Source organism: Acinonyx jubatus, chromosome A3 (assembly GCF_027475565.1).
Source record: "Acinonyx jubatus isolate Ajub_Pintada_27869175 chromosome A3, VMU_Ajub_asm_v1.0, whole genome shotgun sequence".
NCBI lineage: Eukaryota > Metazoa > Chordata > Mammalia > Carnivora > Felidae > Acinonyx > Acinonyx jubatus.
Window position 1 is genome coordinate 21,972,967 of NC_069388.1, and position 17,338 is coordinate 21,990,304.

At 37.7% G+C, this 17,338-nt stretch overlaps 1 protein-coding gene across 4 annotated transcripts in view; it reads left to right on the forward strand.

Moving 5' to 3' along the window:
* Positions 1-17,021, forward strand: part of RBL1 (RB transcriptional corepressor like 1) — a 60,062-nt gene extending 43,041 nt beyond the window's left edge. For 3 of the 4 annotated variants that reach the window (XM_027070042.2, XM_027070043.2, XM_027070044.2), the window contains 6 exons: positions 2,825-3,001; positions 4,469-4,540; positions 6,450-6,540; positions 11,648-11,796; positions 13,199-13,363; positions 15,541-17,021. In XM_027070042.2, coding sequence (XP_026925843.1) covers positions 2,825-3,001; positions 4,469-4,540; positions 6,450-6,540; positions 11,648-11,796; positions 13,199-13,363; positions 15,541-15,711 — 825 coding nt within the window. In that variant the 3' untranslated portion in view covers positions 15,712-17,021. Of the gene's footprint in view, positions 1-2,824; positions 3,002-4,468; positions 4,541-6,449; positions 6,541-11,647; positions 11,797-13,198; positions 13,364-15,540 lie in introns of those variants that run through there. The other variant, XM_027070045.2, reaches the window with a different exon arrangement.
* The last annotated feature ends 317 nt before the right edge of the window (positions 17,022-17,338 follow it).

Consider the following 17,338-nt stretch of genomic DNA (forward strand, 5'->3'; position numbering starts at 1 on the left):
TTTAAGAAATTATCTTTCCAAATTACTTTTGATGCAAATTTAAATTTATTTCCTCTAGTCTTTTTAATCATAATTCTTGAGAGACTTGCCATTTTCTCCACTTCCCACTGCCTCCTCTACTCTGCCTCCATGACTACTGCCTCCACCTTTTGCCTATATAAGGCCTGTTTTTTGTTTTTGTTTTTAAAGTTTATTTATTTATTTAGAGAGTGAGGGAGCACGAGCAGGAGAGGGACAGAGGAAGGGAGAGAGAGAGAATCCCAAGTAGGCTCTGCGTTGTCAGTGCACAGCCCGATGTGGGGCTCAGTCCCACAAACTGTGAGATGATGTCCTGAGCAAAAATCAAGTCGGACACATAACCTACTGAGCTACCCAGGCGCCCCTAGTTCTGAATTTTTAATTCTGCATTTATTTCAGAATCTTGGGTTTTTTTCTTTCCATTTATTTATCTGAGAGAGGGACCAGACAGACAGAGAGAGTGCAAGCTGGGGAGAGGGGCAGAGGGAGAGAGAGACAATCCCAAGTAGGCTCCATGCTCATTGAGGAGCCCAATGCAGGGCTCAGTCTCACAACCCCAGGATCATGACCAGAGCCAAAATCAAGAATCAAACACTTAACTGACTGAACCACTGAACCACTCAGGCATCCTTCTTTCCATTTAATTATAACCTGTTTGACATAGATTAGAAACTAGAAAAACTCTATCCTAAAAGAGAATAGGATGTCTGTATAAAGAACATATGTGTCCGTGGGGCGCCTGGGTGGCTCAGTCGGTTGAGTGTCCGACTCCGGCTCAGGTCATGATCTCGCGGTCCGTGAGTTCAAGCCCCGTGTCAGGCTCTGTGCTGACTGCTCAGAGCCTGGAGCCTGTTTCAGATTCTGTGTCTCCCTCTCTCTCTGATCCTCCCCCATTCATGCTTTGTCTCTCTCTGTCTCAAAAATAAATAAACGTTAAAAAAAAAAAAGAACATATGTGTCCGTATCTATAGTGAATTCAAAATAACCATTCCTTGAGTAAGTTGCAGCTATTATCTATGCTGAATTCAGCGTGGTGCTGGTGTTCCAGGACTGAATAGAATGTACTCTGAATTTTTTTGTCAGAATCAGACTTCCAGAGTATGTGTTTCTTTAAGGCATTGGATCAACTCTGTAAACGATACTTAACAAATATTACTTAATGACTTATTTTTAATCTTTTTAACTAGGGCCATTATCTTTTATTTTCTGTGACAAATGTAAAGTTCTGACATCTTTCCCACTGCACTGACCCAAATGGATTCTGTTTATCTTCTGGCCAGATGGACTAGAAACAAGGGGATAGGATGCAGAAAAAATGAATTTGCTATAAAATGAATCACTTGTGGCTTTGGAGTCTACCATTTGACTTTCTATCAGATTAGTGTATTGGATAGTTTATATTTGTTTTTAAACTCTTATTTGTGGATTATTTTCCTGCCAAAGATACTTTTTTTTTTTAATTTTGAGAGAGAGCAGGGGAGGGGGCAGAGGGAGAGAGAGAATCTTAAGCAGGCTTCATGCCCAGCACAGAGCCTGACACTGGGCTTAATCTCAGGACCCTGGGATCATGACCTGAGCCAAAATCAAGAATCAGATGCTTGGGGCGCCTGGGTGGCTCAGTCGGTTAAGCGGCCGACTTCGGCTCAGGTCATGATCTCACGGTCCGTGGGTTCGAGCCCCGCGTCGGGCTCTGTGCTGACAGCTCAGAGCCTGGAGTCTGTTTCAGATTCTGTGTCTCCCTCTCTCTGACCCTCCCCTGTTCATGCTCTGTCTCTCTCTGTCTCAAAAATAAATAAATGTTAAAAAAAAAAAAAATTTTTTTTTTTAAATAAAAAAAAAAAAAAGAATCAGATGCTCAACCAACTGAGCCACCCAGGTGTCCCCAAAGATAATTTGCTGTAAGGGATGCCTGACTCTTTTTCCCTGAACATTTAAATTTGAAGACTTAGTTCAAACAGAATAGTGTGATTTAGGAATACCACAGCAGGGTCACCAGTTTTTAAAACAGTAAAACATAATGCTTCCTGGATGATTGGAAGCCATTTTAGAATCTTGCAGGACCTTCAGGTCATTTGCATTAGTTATCAATTCGTATAAAAGTTGTACATGAAAGGTTTAGGGCATTGAACTAAATTTACTCTGATGTACTTAGAAACAACAAAAACAAAAAACCTTATATCTCATTTACTTTAATATTCCATTTATGTGCTCATAAAAACAGTGTAGAATATAGGGGAGGTTTTTTAAATGGTTTTGCTTTCTGACTCATTCTTGAAAACATTTTAGTTCTTTATTATCTGACTTTTTTCAAAAATTTTTAAAGATTTTACTTTCAAGTAATCTCTCCACCCAGCATGGGGCTAGAACCCCCAACCCCAAGATCAAGAGTCACACTCCACCAACTGAGTCAACCAGGCACCCCTATTATCTGACATTTTAGACTTCCTAGTAATCTTTTCTGAACAAAAAAAGGTATGGGGATTTCTGAACACTTGAAAAAGTATGTATTCATAATGATCATGATGCAAGTAAATCTCGCATTTTAGTGTTTCTTACTTTACATAGATGACAGGATAGAGGACATCTTTTCCAAAAGAGTTTTTAAGACAGTCTTCTGAAGAGAATTGAAGTCTTCTGCCAGTGAACTAGTACTATAGAACAGAAATTTTATGTAATTTTACATACATTTATCAACAGACTAGGTATTTGTTAATCTTGGCCTGAAAGCCCATGTTCATGGTAAGACATAAATTCGAAGAATTATTTACTGGTTTTTTTTGCATCAATGTGCTACCTTCCATCTTAGGTCTATCATTTAGCAAGTGTACGATTACGAGATTTATGTTTAAAACTGGATGTTTCAAATGAGTTACGAAGGAAGATATGGACATGTTTTGAATTCACTTTAGTTCATTGCCCTGATCTAATGAAAGACCGACATTTGGATCAGCTGCTTCTTTGTGCCTTTTACATCATGGCAAAGGTAATGTATAAGTTGGGGGAAGCTCTTTGCCCTAGTTACCCATTTTTGAAGCACAAAGTGAAAATCTTTTGCACTTAATTGTTAGTTTGTTCAAATGCCCACTATTGTTAAGTAGTAAATTCCAGCTACTGCATCTATTTTCTGGACTCTCCATTTCATTTTGTAATAATCAGCTTTCCCACATCATAAGAATACATTGGTTGTAAAGAAATTGGAAAAGGTCTTAGAAACCATTTGTATAAATGGTTCTCCATACTGTTAATGTGAACATCATTTTTACCGCCATCGCTGTGACCCCTCTCATCTAATACTTTACAATAAAATGATCATTATGTTGTAGGTTAGTAATTGAGGCCCAGAGGTGAAAGTAACTTGGTCAGTTATACAATTAACAAATGGCACCCTAGGATTTCTTATTTCATAATTTAATGAACTCATACTTGATAAAATAGCTTCTCTAATATACTGCTTTCCAGTGATTTTTTGCACCACCTCAGAAAAGCATTTTACTTTCTAGGTGCTACAACATGCTTTCATTCATAAAATAGTATATCTTACTTGCTTTTTAAAATTCTGATATACCTGAAACAATCATCTATAACTTTGGTCTGAACCATATTGACCACACTGGCAGTACTCGCAGATGTACATAGTTAAGACCTAATTCTTAAGCTTTTTGAGGCAGAGGACATGTTTTCATACTCCTTTTGACTCCTCTCTCACAATGCCTTTAAGATCTCTATACAAAATAGAGAGTAATAAATGTTATTACCTAATATTTTGTGTTTTCCATGGAACTCTCAGAGTTCAGGCTTTGCCATTTTTAGCTCATCATTATGGAAGAACAGGTTTAGTGCTAATGGACAGTAAAGCAGAGAGAAGGAGTAATTTAAGTAAATTTTATAATAACAAATAGACTGGAAGGGATACTGTTATGGATCACCAATTCATTTCCTTCCTTTCCTTCCTTCCACCATAACTTTTCTGTCTAAGTATTAGAAACCATATAGTCTGTCCTAAAATATTAAAAACCTAATCCTGTAATAATTGTTCATTTTTCTTGTGAATCACCATAAGACATTTTTTATCCTTTAGTAAGTGGCTACTTTACTTTTAAGAGGGTACTTTAAAAGTCAGTAAAATCAGAGACTGCAGGGGATGCAGCAGATCGGAGTTTTCTGCTATCATTCTTTTTATAAAAAGAAATGTATTTTCAGTAAAGTTATACCATAGCAATCTCAGTGCTTTTGATTAATGAAGCTATTAGCTGAGTCCCCACAGGCCACAAAGCTTGAACTTTAAAGGTAGTAAAAATCATAAATGGTAGTGGTTTTTAGTCATGGACTGGCCTGGGGTTAATGACTTTCTGCAGGACTGCTCTCACTGCCAACCTATAATTGAAGCTTTTGTTCAGAGCCATTTTTCTTTTAAGAGCAACAGATAAATGCAGAATTTACTTTTCCTTAGGTAACAAAAGAAGAAAGAACTTTTCAAGAAATAATGAAAAGTTATAGGAATCAGCCCCAGGCAAACAGTCATGTGAGTAACATTTTTCCTCCCATCCAAAAATAGATTTGTACTAGTTCTCTGTTGACAAGTCATAGAAAAGGTAAACTTCTTTTACAGTTTTACTGTACTTTAGATTTTTTGGTTTAGTGGATATCATTAAACTCTAAAGAAAATTTCAGTAAAAGCCAGGAAATCGGCTGTTTATATACTCATCGATATATTTGCATATATTTGTCATGTGTTTTCCTATTCCATTTATTTGTTCATTTGTTGAGTGGGGACATTTTTCACAAAAAAATCTAATGAAGGGAAGTGCCTGGGTGGCTCAATCTATAGAGCATAAGATTCTTGATCTCAGGGTGGTGAATTTCAAGCCCCACATAATATATGGAGCCTACTTTAATAAAAAATCTAGGGGTGCCTGGATGGCTCAGTTGGTTGAGTGTCCAATTGTTGATATCACCTCAGGTCATGATCCCAGGGTTGTGGGAGCCCCACATCTGGCTTTGCGCTGACAGTGCAGAGCCTGCTTCGGATTTTCTCTCTCTGCCTTTTTCTCTTTCTTACCCTCTGCCCATTCCCCACTTGCACACGCACTCTCTCTCTCAAAATAAGTAAACTTTAAAATAAATAATCTAATGAAAATCATCTATAATAATGCCTGGCTGGCTCAGAAGAGCACGTGACTCTTGATCTCAGGGGTCATGAGTTTGAGTCCCATGTTGGGTGTAGAGATTACCAAAAAAATAAATTTAAATAATAATAATAATATTCTCTAATTGTGTGGGACTTGATTCTCTAATGATGTTTAAAATCCCGTGAAATTTGAGGATTTATTAGCTCAAGTCTAGCTTCATTTGCCACCTACTAAGAATCTTAATGTTTGAATCTTTAAATAGATACCAAGCATATTTGATAATGTCATTTTATAATAGCCATGGTAAAAATCCTATAAAACCTTTCAGTCATGGAAATATAAAATGCTAGCCTAGTGGCCGGACACATAGTAAGTATTTAAGGACTATTAGTTCCATATTGTTATTATTACAGCTGAAGAACATAAAGTTGGGCTACCTTAAGGTTTTGACCACTCAGGAGCTTAGTTGCTGAGCTCTAGGGAGCATAATGACCTCTTTTCTAGCCTTGGTGATCTGCCATCTTAGGAAGAGAGATGTGATGTGATGTAGCTACTCAGATATCCCATGCTTAAGTACTGGTAGTCACACCCCCTTCTAAGAGAGCCCCACATAGAGTTTCACTTCTTTAAGCTCTAAAATACATGGAAGAGCCAAGTACAAGCATTTGTTATATCCTTTGATAGGCTAAGAGTGTCTGGACCTCTTCAGAAAAATCCTTCAGGAACAGATTCTAGAAAGGTCCAGATTATCCCTAAAGATCATTAAGGTGAAGTTAGTGTGGGTCCAAAGTGGACCGAGCCATAGCTTCCTAAATATCCTCTCATACCTACCACCCATAGGATGAGGGGAAATGGATTATGCCTTTCAGCTGTCTTGGAGGTAGGAAAGAATTTAGAAGAAGGAAGGGAAACAGATTTTCATGTGACCATCTGAAAGGAGATGGGAATGCGACGGGAGTAGGAAAACAAGCCTTAATGAGATCAAATGATTCTTATGCAAGGAATTAAAAGGAAGAACAAGCTCAGATATTTGAAGTTGCTTTTATTTGGCAAAACCTGCTCATCAGTGTTTAGTTTTTGTAAACTAGAATGGCAGTATTAGGTGGTAGGCTCTGTTTCCATATCCCCTCTACTAAGATGGTTGCTATAATCTATATTTACCAGCCTAGTAACATTTTGCCCTCGATTATCACCAATACAGACAAATACCTTTTAACTGGCATGATATTCTGTTCTTATTTTGGTTTTGCTTAAACTGTGCATCTTTATGACTTAGCAGTCTTTTTCCACTCTAACCTGTAGGTCTATAGAAGTGTACTGTTGAAAAGTATTCCAAAAGAAGTTGTGGCATACAATAAAAACATAAATGGTGATTTTGAAATGACAGATTATGGTAAGTTGCCCAATTTAATATTCTATATGTAATATACCTTTGATTACATTGTACGTAATGCAGTGGATGTCAGGCAGCATGGAGTTAGTGATGTAAGTGGAATGGATAATGCATATGTGAAAGCATTTGGGAAGAAACAAGTTTGAGATAAGTATGAGTCAGATGCCTCCACCCAAAGAGGTTGTGAATTGAAACCATTTTTCCCCTATTAATTGTGCTTTAGAAGAAGTTTTGTGGGGCGCACGAGTGGCTCAGTCGGTTGAGTGTCCGGCTTTGGCTCAGGTCATGATCTCACCGTTCATGAGTTCGAGCCCCGCGTCGGGCTCTGTGCTGACAGCTCAGAGCCTGGAGCCTGCTTCAGATTCTGCGTCCCCCTCTCTCTCCGCCCCACCCCTACTTGTGCTCTGTTCTCTCTGTCTTTCAAAAATGAATAAACATTAAAAAAATTTTTTTGTTCTAAAAAAGTTTTGTAGTATACTTACAACATTAATAAAACACATAAAAGGCTCTTAATAAATTTTAAAAATAAGTCTGAATTACAGGGGAAGTAAGGTAGCTGTCAGTGATCTGCCTGGGGTGACAATTAAGGAAATGTCTTCTTCATTAATAAGTATATAAGTATTCTTCCACCACCAACAAAGCTGCCATCCTGTTGTTAACCATCATGATATGTAAGACTTGAGGCACTAGGAAATTTTTTTCAAAGAAAGGAAAATCAATTATTCATATTGTTAAGGTAATTATTCCTATGTTGATAAGCTGTAAAAATGCTTCTTCTGCCCATCTTTTCCTTGTCTCATCTTCCCATTACTTAATGTGTACATGTGTAACACATGTACTGTGATGTATTCTACAGTGTGGGACATTTAGATTATTAACCATTATACATAGCTTTGTGAGGAACATCACTGTAGCTTAATCTTTGATCCATATCCTTAGGATAAATTCTTAGAGAAAATTGCCAGAGTCAAGGACTCTTTTTTTAATCACGTAGATATCCGTGATCATTATGGTGTTTTTTGGGATCTGAACTTTTAAGATCTTACTCACCAAAAATATTTTTAATAACAGTGCCCTAGAATCTGCCCTATTTAAGGATACATAAGCCAAGCTCAATTCTTTTTACATAGATATATTATTCCCGAGCCTTTTCAAGGCAATGGAAGTGTATCAGACAGTAAAACTGAAAAAATGCATATATATTATATATACGTACATATACATCAACTACAAACGTGTGTATAAAATACACACACACACACACACACACACACACAGCCTTTCTATTTTTGTAACACATGTTGCTCATCTGTCCCAGGTAGTTTTTCTGTCCATACAAAACCAGGCATGTGGGGTGGGGGTAGAGACAAACAGGCACCAGAGGTTAGCTGGAAAATAATGTTCTCATGAGAAACAAAGTAACTACTAGCAAGTATCTGGCATACAAGGAGCAGTGAAGTTCAATAGATACAGTATCTGCAAATGAAATTTGAGGTCAATGAAAGTTAGCTACTCTCTACAACCTAAAGGTTTCAAATCAACTTCTGTTGTATATACATTTATTAACTAGATATTTATTAGCAAGCAAACAGCCATTTTTAAGATTTTATCCAATGGTGATGGCACAGAGCTGCACAAGTATCCAGTGATAATGGACTCAGGAATTCTGGCACCAAAAAGGAAAAAGTTACAGTGGAGGATACAGTCAGGCAAGTTTATGTTCAGATAAGGTATGTTAAAGTTTCTCCAGCTATGGTTGGTTGCTATGACTTAAACATAACAAAGAACACCACATAGTGAAGAACAATTCTGGTTCTATAAAATTCTTAATCAGGTATAAAATGATTACTATTTAGAAAGCACACATAGTTTATGCATCTTATATAGGTTGTCCAAACACCCAGCTGTCCAACCACCACCTCACACATTAAAGGTTCACTTGAAGCAGGTGCCAAGATTCCAGATTCAGGACTCTGTTAGCCTTAAAGCCAGGATCAAGCAAATGACATGCATCAGAGTTCAGGGCTGGTCTTCATTATCATCCATAATAGTAGAGCTCCACAGACTTCAGTGAATCACTCATCTGTATCATGATATTGTGGACAGTGTCTCAAATATGTTAACCACTCTATTTAAGTACTTCTAATTTCCCCAACATGCACCAACTTTAAGCATTAGGCTTTCATAACAGTCACTATTTTCATCAATAAAAACCAGATTCTTAAATTTTTAAATTGCTTTTTAATGTTTATTTTTGAGAAAGAGAGAGACAGAGTGTGAGCAGGGGAGGGGCCAAGAAAGAGGGAGACACAGAATCCGAAGCAGCCTCCAGGCTCCAAGCTGTCCGCACACAGCCTGATGCAGGGCTCCGGCTCACAAATGGTGAGATCATGACCTGAGCCAAAGTTGGCCGCTTAACCAACTGAGCCCCCCAGGCGCCCCTTGAATTTTTTTTTTAATGTTTAAGAGAGAAAGAGCACAAGTGGGGGAGGGGCAGAGAGAGAGGGAGACACAGAATCCGAAGCAGGCTCCAAGCTCTGAGCTGTCAGCACAGAGCCCATTGTGGGGCTCAAACTCACGAACCATGAGATTGTGACCTGAGCCAAAGTCAGACTCAATCGACTGAGTCATCCAGGCGTGCCCACCCCCCCCTTTTTTAATGAATAAAAACCCATTTCTTACATTGAGTATGTTAATTAGCAAAGCATTGGCCTTTGATTAAGATAAACCTAACAGAAACTCTTATAATAGCTACCTGTTGGGAATGAGCTTCCTGATCAAAATACCAATTCTTCACCATTATGTCAGCAGACCACCCTAGACTGGCATTATTGACTAGAACACTTGAGAGACCCAGATTACAGCTTAATCTCAGTAACAAATACTCAAGTGTATAATGGTACACTGACAAGTTTACAGTACTTCCTCAGAGACTTGTTTTAAGGACTACAAAGAATGATGTAAGTATGATGTTTAACACAAGACCTGCTTATAGTAAGACCTCAGTAAGTAACAGCTGTTACTTATTTAAGTTTTTTTTTAATTTTTTTTTTTTTTTGAGACAGCAAGCATGAGTGGGGGAGGGACAGAGAGAGAATCCCAAGTAGGCTCCATGCTGTCAGTAAGAGCCCAATGCACGGTTTAATTCCATGAACCATGAGATCATGACCTGAGTGGAAACCCGGAGTCAGACAGTCGACCAACTGAGCCACCCATACACCCCTATCATTTTTTTAAGCAGTATAAAATTTATGGTTTTTTATTAATGAATATTTCTCTTTAAATTTTTTTTTCTTTTTCTTTTTCACGCTAATTTGTCTAAGGCCATATTCCTTATTTGTAATACTTTAAATGTTGTTGGGGTGCCTGGCTGGCTCTGTCGTAAGAGTGTGTGACTTTTGACCTCAGGTTCGTGAGTTCAAGCCCCATGTTGGGTGTAGAGATTAAACATAATAAAAACAAAATACTTGAAATGTTGAGTATGTCACATTAAAAGAAAACAGTAAAAGCAAATTCTCTCATGAGACAAAAATTCTGTTTTCATATGAGATATATAATATTGGTAACTGCATATTGAAAATCAGGTAACTTTATTTCACATTATGCCCATCTTAAAAGCACCAGATAGACAATGAAGATATAAATAGAGCACAGTTTTACTTGTTTTTATATTATGGTCATGCCTTTTAGAGTTCACAAGAAACTGCCAAAATATCACTGTTTCTTTGTTTTTTGTTTTTTTAAGTAGGTTCCACACCCAACATAGGGCTTAAACTCACAACCACCAGATTAAGAGTTACATGCTCTGCTGACTGAGCCAGCCAGCCATCCCACCAAGGTCCCAGAGAGTTTTAAATGTTTGGTTCCTTCAAAATAAATAGAGCCCATTACTTCATATAAATATTAATGACTAGAATTGGAATGACACACAAATCTGAAGACTGTGTATAGTCTCTGTGTCCAGAAATTTCTAATCAAAGGAGGACCTTAAATAATTTTTACTGATCCATGTAGTGAGAATAACCTACAACAGCTGATACAAAGCCAATATGTCTTGGAATAGCATTTATTAGGATGGTAGTAGGTGTTACAGGGAAAGGGGACTGTGCATAAAAAATTTGAGAAGAAGGGCCTGGGTGGCTCAGCCAGTTAAGCGTCCGACCCTTGATTTCAGCTCAGGTCATGATCTTGTGGCTCATGAGTTCAGGCCCTGCTTTGGGCTTTATGCTGACAGCATGGGGCCTGCTTGGGATTCTCTGTCTCCCTCTCTCTCTCTCTCTCTCTCTCTCTCTCTCTGCCCCCCTCCACCAATACATAATGAATAAATCAATAAACTTAAAAAGTATCATTGTGAAAAAATTCCTGCTGAAATAGTATCTAGAGAAAAGAGTATTAGCCTTGGGGTGCCTGGATGGCTCAGTCGGTTAAGCTTCCAACTTTGGCTCAGGTTATGATCTCCTGGTTTGAGTTTGAGCCCTCTGTGCTGACAGCTCAGAACCTGGAGCCTGCTTTGGACGCTGTCTCCCTCTCTCTCTGCCCCTCCCCCACTCACACTCTGTCTCTTGCTGTCTCTCAAAAATAAACATTTAAAAAATTAAAAAAAAAAAGAAGAGTATTAGCCTAAGTACGTGTATTTGTATTTCTCAAGTTTCCAATTTAATTTATACATAATATAGATGGGTTTCAAACATTTTCTAAAAACATTAATTGCTTTATATAAAGATTTGTGTTTACTTTTTTTTCCCCTTAAGTTGGTTCCAAATCCAGCATGGAGCCCAATGCAGGACTTGAACTCACGACCCTGAGATTCAGACTTGAGCTGAGGATCACCTGAGTGGCTCAGTCAGTTAAGCATAGAACTCTTGATTTCAGCTCAGGTCATGATCTCATGGTTTGTAAGTTCAAGCCTCACATCAGGCTCTGCTGTCTCTCTAAATAAATAAATGAACTAAAAAAACCAAAAAAGATCTGAGCTGAGATCAAGAGTCAGATGTTTGACTGAGCCACCCAGGCGCCTCTGATTTTGTTTTTATATCATAGAGTTGTGATTCAGATCGCCACTTTGTGTATTATAATACATCTGTCATAACCCTGAATCTTTTAACAGAATTGGAAGATGCTACAAAAACACCTGACTGTTCTAGTGGACCAGTGAAAGAGGAAAGAGGTGATCTTATCAAATTTTATAATACAATATATGTAGGAAGAGTGAAGTCATTTGCACTGAGATATGACTTGTCAAATCAGGACCATGTGGTATGTTTTATATTTTACTATGATATGAATATTCATAGTCATAGTTAGATTACTATAAGTTTATTAGATAAGTGCTTCAGAGTTAAAGAGTGACTGATGCATTTTATAGGAAAAAAAAAATACCAGTAATTAGAGAATGATTAAAACTATCATACAACACAGACCAGAAGAAATCAGGGAAATTTTATCCGTATTATGATTATGTTGCTGGAAATTACGTTAACATATGGGCAACTACTAGATGAGAATGTGGAAAAAAGAAAACAATTCTGCTATTTTTTTCTCTTAATTTTAATTTGTATTGTAATATGTATATATGAGATAAATGTTTTTCTCAAGATAAAGAGAAAAGGAAATAAATAGGCCTGAATCATTAGTAGAGGCAACACTAAGACATTTTAATGCAGATTTGGCAGTACTAGCAGGCCTTGAAAACATCATCAGTGTATAAGCTGAGGTTGGTTCCCAGGAGAGCAGACTTTAGTTGTAAGAGGAACCAAGTGAAACTGCATCTAGCCAGTAGCCATATATGTGTATTTTGTGTCTCCCTTTACATTTCAAGGAATGCGGTCTGTGACTATTCTCAGAGGCCATGACTATTCATTCAACTCCCATCAGTTCCACCTCTCCTTATCATGAATATGTCTGTCATGAGCCAATTGAAACTAGTTTTATTAGCTTCAGTTGAAGATGATGAAATTATTAATTAAGGAACCATCTCTATTTATTCCTAGAATGGAAACATTGTCGAGAATATTAAAGGAAAGTGCAGACCCTGCTTCCCTAATTCTATTTCTAAATAATTTGCATTTCAGTATAAAGTCTTAATCATTTCACTAACAAATTTGTTTCATGATGGACCCATCCTTCTGGCTCATAGAGTTCTGTCCCTCTTTTATTCTCTCTGCTATGGCTTTGGTTATGGGGCAGGAGGTGTATGTTATGTATATACAGAGATTATCATAGTGTTAGAATACTGATTACTCCTTGCCTCTCCTTTCTGGCTTATTCCTATATACTATACTGTACTCCTGGCTTATTACCACTTCTGGGTGTCTCAGAATTCTTCAGTATTTCCTGAAAGATGCAGGAAAATAAATTTTAGTTTATCTGTTAGTAACTCTTGAAAAACAAGGGGTAATGGACCATGTCTTTGCTTTTTTTCAGCCATTAATAGATTCTTATGGTGTAGCTGACACATAAGAAATGCCAATAAGAATAAAAATATGGGGGCACCTACCTAGCTCAGTTGGTAGAACATGCAACTCTTGATCTTGGGTTTGTGAGTTACAAGCCCCATGTTGGGCACAGAGCCTACTTAAAAAAAATAAAGGAATAAAAATATGGTGGGATTCAAAAAAGAACTTTTATCATACAAAAATTTACTTTTGGATTATTTCAGATGGAAGCTCCACCACTCTCTCCTTTTCCACATATTAAGCAACAACCAGGCTCACCACGCCGCATTTCCCAGCAGCACTCCATTTATGTTTCCCCACACAAGAATGCATCAGGCCTTACACCAAGGAGTGCTCTGCTATATAAGTTCAATGGCAGCCCTTCTAAGGTAAAGTGTTACAACAATCTGTGTACTTGTGTTAAAAATTGGATTTCATATTGCCAGTTAATAATCTTTAATCTTGCTCTTTGTCTGCAAAATTACTGGTAATAAATATGAATTGGGGCACGTGGGTGGCTCAGTCAGTTGAGCGTCTGACTTCAGCAAATGTCATGATCTCTTGGTTCATGAGTTCAAGCCCCACATCAGCCTCTGTGCTGACAGCTCAGAGCCTGGAGCCTACTTTGGATTCTGTGTCTCCCTCTCTCTCTGCCCTTCCCCCACTCACGCTATCTCTCTCTCTTTCTCTCAAAAATAAATATTTTTTAATTTTTTAAAACACGTAAACCCACAATATTGGTCTTCACTTTTGACTCAGACTGCTCTTTACACTTCATGTCAGCAGGGCTTTATAAAGCATTTCTTTGTAATTAATATAGGGGTTGGATTGCTGCAGTGAATTGAAAAAAAAGAAAATCCATTCCCTGCCTTGATCTGAATCCACAACCAGGCAGGAAAATAGATGAATAAGAAGGTAGTTTTGTCAGAATATCACAAATACCGTGATAGCAATATACACATGAGGTTTATGGATACTCAGGTCATGATCTCACTGTTCGTGAGTTCGAGTTGTGTGTCTCCCTCTCTCTGCTCCTCCCCCACTCACGCTCTGTCTCTTTCTCTCTCAAAAATGAATAAACATTTAAAAAAATTTTTTAAATAATATGAACTGTTACTGTGGCAAGTTTCCTGTGATTAAGAGCAGTGTATTCAACTGCTTCAGTAGCTTAATCCATCACTATTGTTGTGATACTAGGGAAGTTCACTGCAAGAGTCCAATGTGTCACCCTGCTTAAATACGATCTTGAGAAGGGACCAGTAAGGCAGGTGGTCAGACACGAGGAATATTGACTTTAAAGGAAAGCTTTCAAAGTGGAAGTTCCTTTGGTGATGGGATAGTGAAAAGTCTAAAAACAGAGGCCTTCTCTTATTTATGCAAAAAGTTCTGTGGTTATCCTCATCTTAACTCCCGTACAGTGATGAATATGTAACAGTTATATGATTGATGTTTTCAGATACTTGAAAGGCTATCAAGCAAATATGTTTAGTATGTCTCCAGAAGTCAACCTCACTTGAGATAGAATACCTCACAGATTTGCATTTCCTCTTCATAGAAGTCGATTTCCTACAAGGATGTTTAGAAGAGATTCTTAAATGAAATCAAAGATGGGACCACCTGACTTCTAAGGCAATGATTTCAAAAACATAGACCGGAATCACCTGGGGGACCTTGTTGAACACAGATCTGTTCAATAGACCTACTGAATCCCAAAGCTCTGCCAGTCAGGTTCTCTAGACAGTTATGATCCACAGCTTTCAGGAGCCACTACTCTAAGGCCTTTCTACTCAATATAGTTTATAGACCTTCAACATCAGCATCACCTGGGAACATATTAAAAATGCAGGATCTTGGGGCACTTGGGTGGCTCCGTCAGTTGAACAACTCTTGATTTCGGCTCAGGTCATGATCCCAGGGTCTTGGGATTGAGCCCCACACCTCAGTACGGAGCACACTCAGTGTGGAGCCTGCTTGAGATTCTCTCCCTCTACCCCCTCCCCTGCTCACACGTGCATGTGCTCTCTCTCTCTCTCTCTCTCTCTCTCTTTCTCTGTCAAAAAAAAAAAATTAAAAAAATAAACTTAAAAAATGCTTGATCTCAAGCCTCATGCCAGCCCTGCTGAATCTGAATCTGCATTTTAACAAGATCTGCAGATGATTAGTAAGCACATTAAAGCTTAAAAAGCATTGCTCTAGGAAGAGGATTTCAAATGTCAAGGGAGCTCAGAATCACCTGGAGGGCTTGATTAAACATAGATTGCTGAACTCCATCCCTAGAGTGTCTGATTCAGTAGGTGTTAGGGTGAGGCTTGAGAGTTTGCATTCCTAGTAAGCTCCTTGATATTTCTGCACTGGTCCAGTGTCTTTGAGTACTACTGCTGTAAGGTAAATCCAGTTTTTAAAACCATGAAAAGATTAGATCTAATCGCTCTTATTAGGTTGGCCTAGATTCAAAAGATAATCTCTACCCTAGTGTTCAGCTTTGGGTAGAGTGCAGGAAAAAGCAGTTAGTTTAGTTCTTTGCTTTTTTTCCCCTTTTACTCACACATGTCCTCTATTTTTGCAGAGTTTGAAAGATATCAACAATATGATAAGACAGGGTGAACAGAGAACCAAGAAGCGAGCAATAGCCATCGATGGTGATGCAGAATCACCTGCCAAACGCCTCTGTCAAGAAAATGATGATGTTTTGCTTAAACGACTACAGGATGTTGTCACTGAGAGAGCAAATCATTAACGCCCTTCCTGTTTCTACGCTAAAAGCACTTTCAGGTAGCAGAATGTTGGGCTCTATCCCTCAAAACTTTCAGCCCTGTAGATGGAAAGTATCACTGAATTATAAGAAAAATTGCACCAAAATTATGCGCTTTTTTTATGTCCAAAATTAATTGACAGTATATTTGAGTTGGATTGGAAAGCAATATTTCAAGTGCCTTTTAAACATTTTAATAGTTAAAGAATTTTTTAAACGTCTATTTCTTGGGTTAGTTTTAAGATGAAGTAAGGAGATACCTCATAACTTTTTAGCTCACTTTTTAAAAATAAATGTCTCCTTCTATGCTTTGTAATATGAAGGTACATAATCTGTTTTTGGTAAGCACACTTTGAAATATTTCTGTTCTCATTTAATATTGAGCAGGGGGGCACATGGCTGGCTCAGTTGGGAGAACATGTGAGTCTTGATCTCAGGGTTGTGAGTTCAAGCCCCATGTCGGGCATAGAGATTACTCTAAAAAATACATATGTATATTGAATAGGGATTGGTTCCTATAGCACCTGAGCCAAAGGATGATACACCAGCCTGTCTCTGACCCACTATGGCAACTCCACATCCAAGTGCCACTACTATCCTGGGTTGTCTAGCTCCCTTCTCATGGCCTTTCTCTCTTTGAGCATAAGTAGATTCGTACCTGAGCTCCAGCTCCTTGCCTTCCAGACCTAATAAAGGCCCTCTTAGCTGATGTCACAACCTAATAAAAGGGGTACTTGGGTGCAGCTTTCCAAAGAATCAGCTGTTCAATATTCACTTTTTCTAATGTGTTTCCAGAATCTGGAAGGACATGGATAAACCATTCTTAATTAATTTTGAGAAAATGTTATGAAATGTATGTTTTTTAAACTGAAAAACTTATTTTTTTAAATACAAAATGTTTAACTTATGTCTAACCCTGGCTAATTTGACTTAGTCTAAGATTTGGCTGTAAATTAGTAATTGCTATTGTCAGGAATTTTATTTTTAAATTTTAAGAAAAGTGATTTTGGTCACATTTTACTTTTCTGCAAATTATATCCTCATTTTTTGTGTAGTATCTACACATGTTGTAAACCAAATAGTATCAAATGTGTCTTAAGTCCTTGTATATATTTTTATGTAGCTGTAACTATTGTGTCATTTTCATCTTCATTATTAATGTAGAAAACATACATGAGCATTTGTACAGTGACTATATAAGAAGCTTTGGACATGTTTTTATTAGTTTTCAAGACGATATCAGTGTACATAAAATGGTTAATAAAACATTGGAGTTTTTGAGATACTGAAAAAAACTATATTTGTACTCTTTTCTGTGTGACTAGAAACACTTGTGCAGCCATCTAGAACCTAGACCTTTTTAAATACCTGCTTTATATCTTTTAAATACCTTAGTGTAACTTAAAAGTTAATGTTCCTGGTGGTTTTCAGGGGCTAGGAGGAAAATGGGGAGTGACTAACTACTTGAGTATAGGGTTTCTTTTTTTTATTCCTTTTTTTAATATAATTTATTGTAAAATTATCTAGCATATAGTGTATAAAGTGTGCTCTTGGTTTTTGGGGTAGATTTCCACGGTTCATCGCTTACATGACAACACCCAGTGCTCATCCT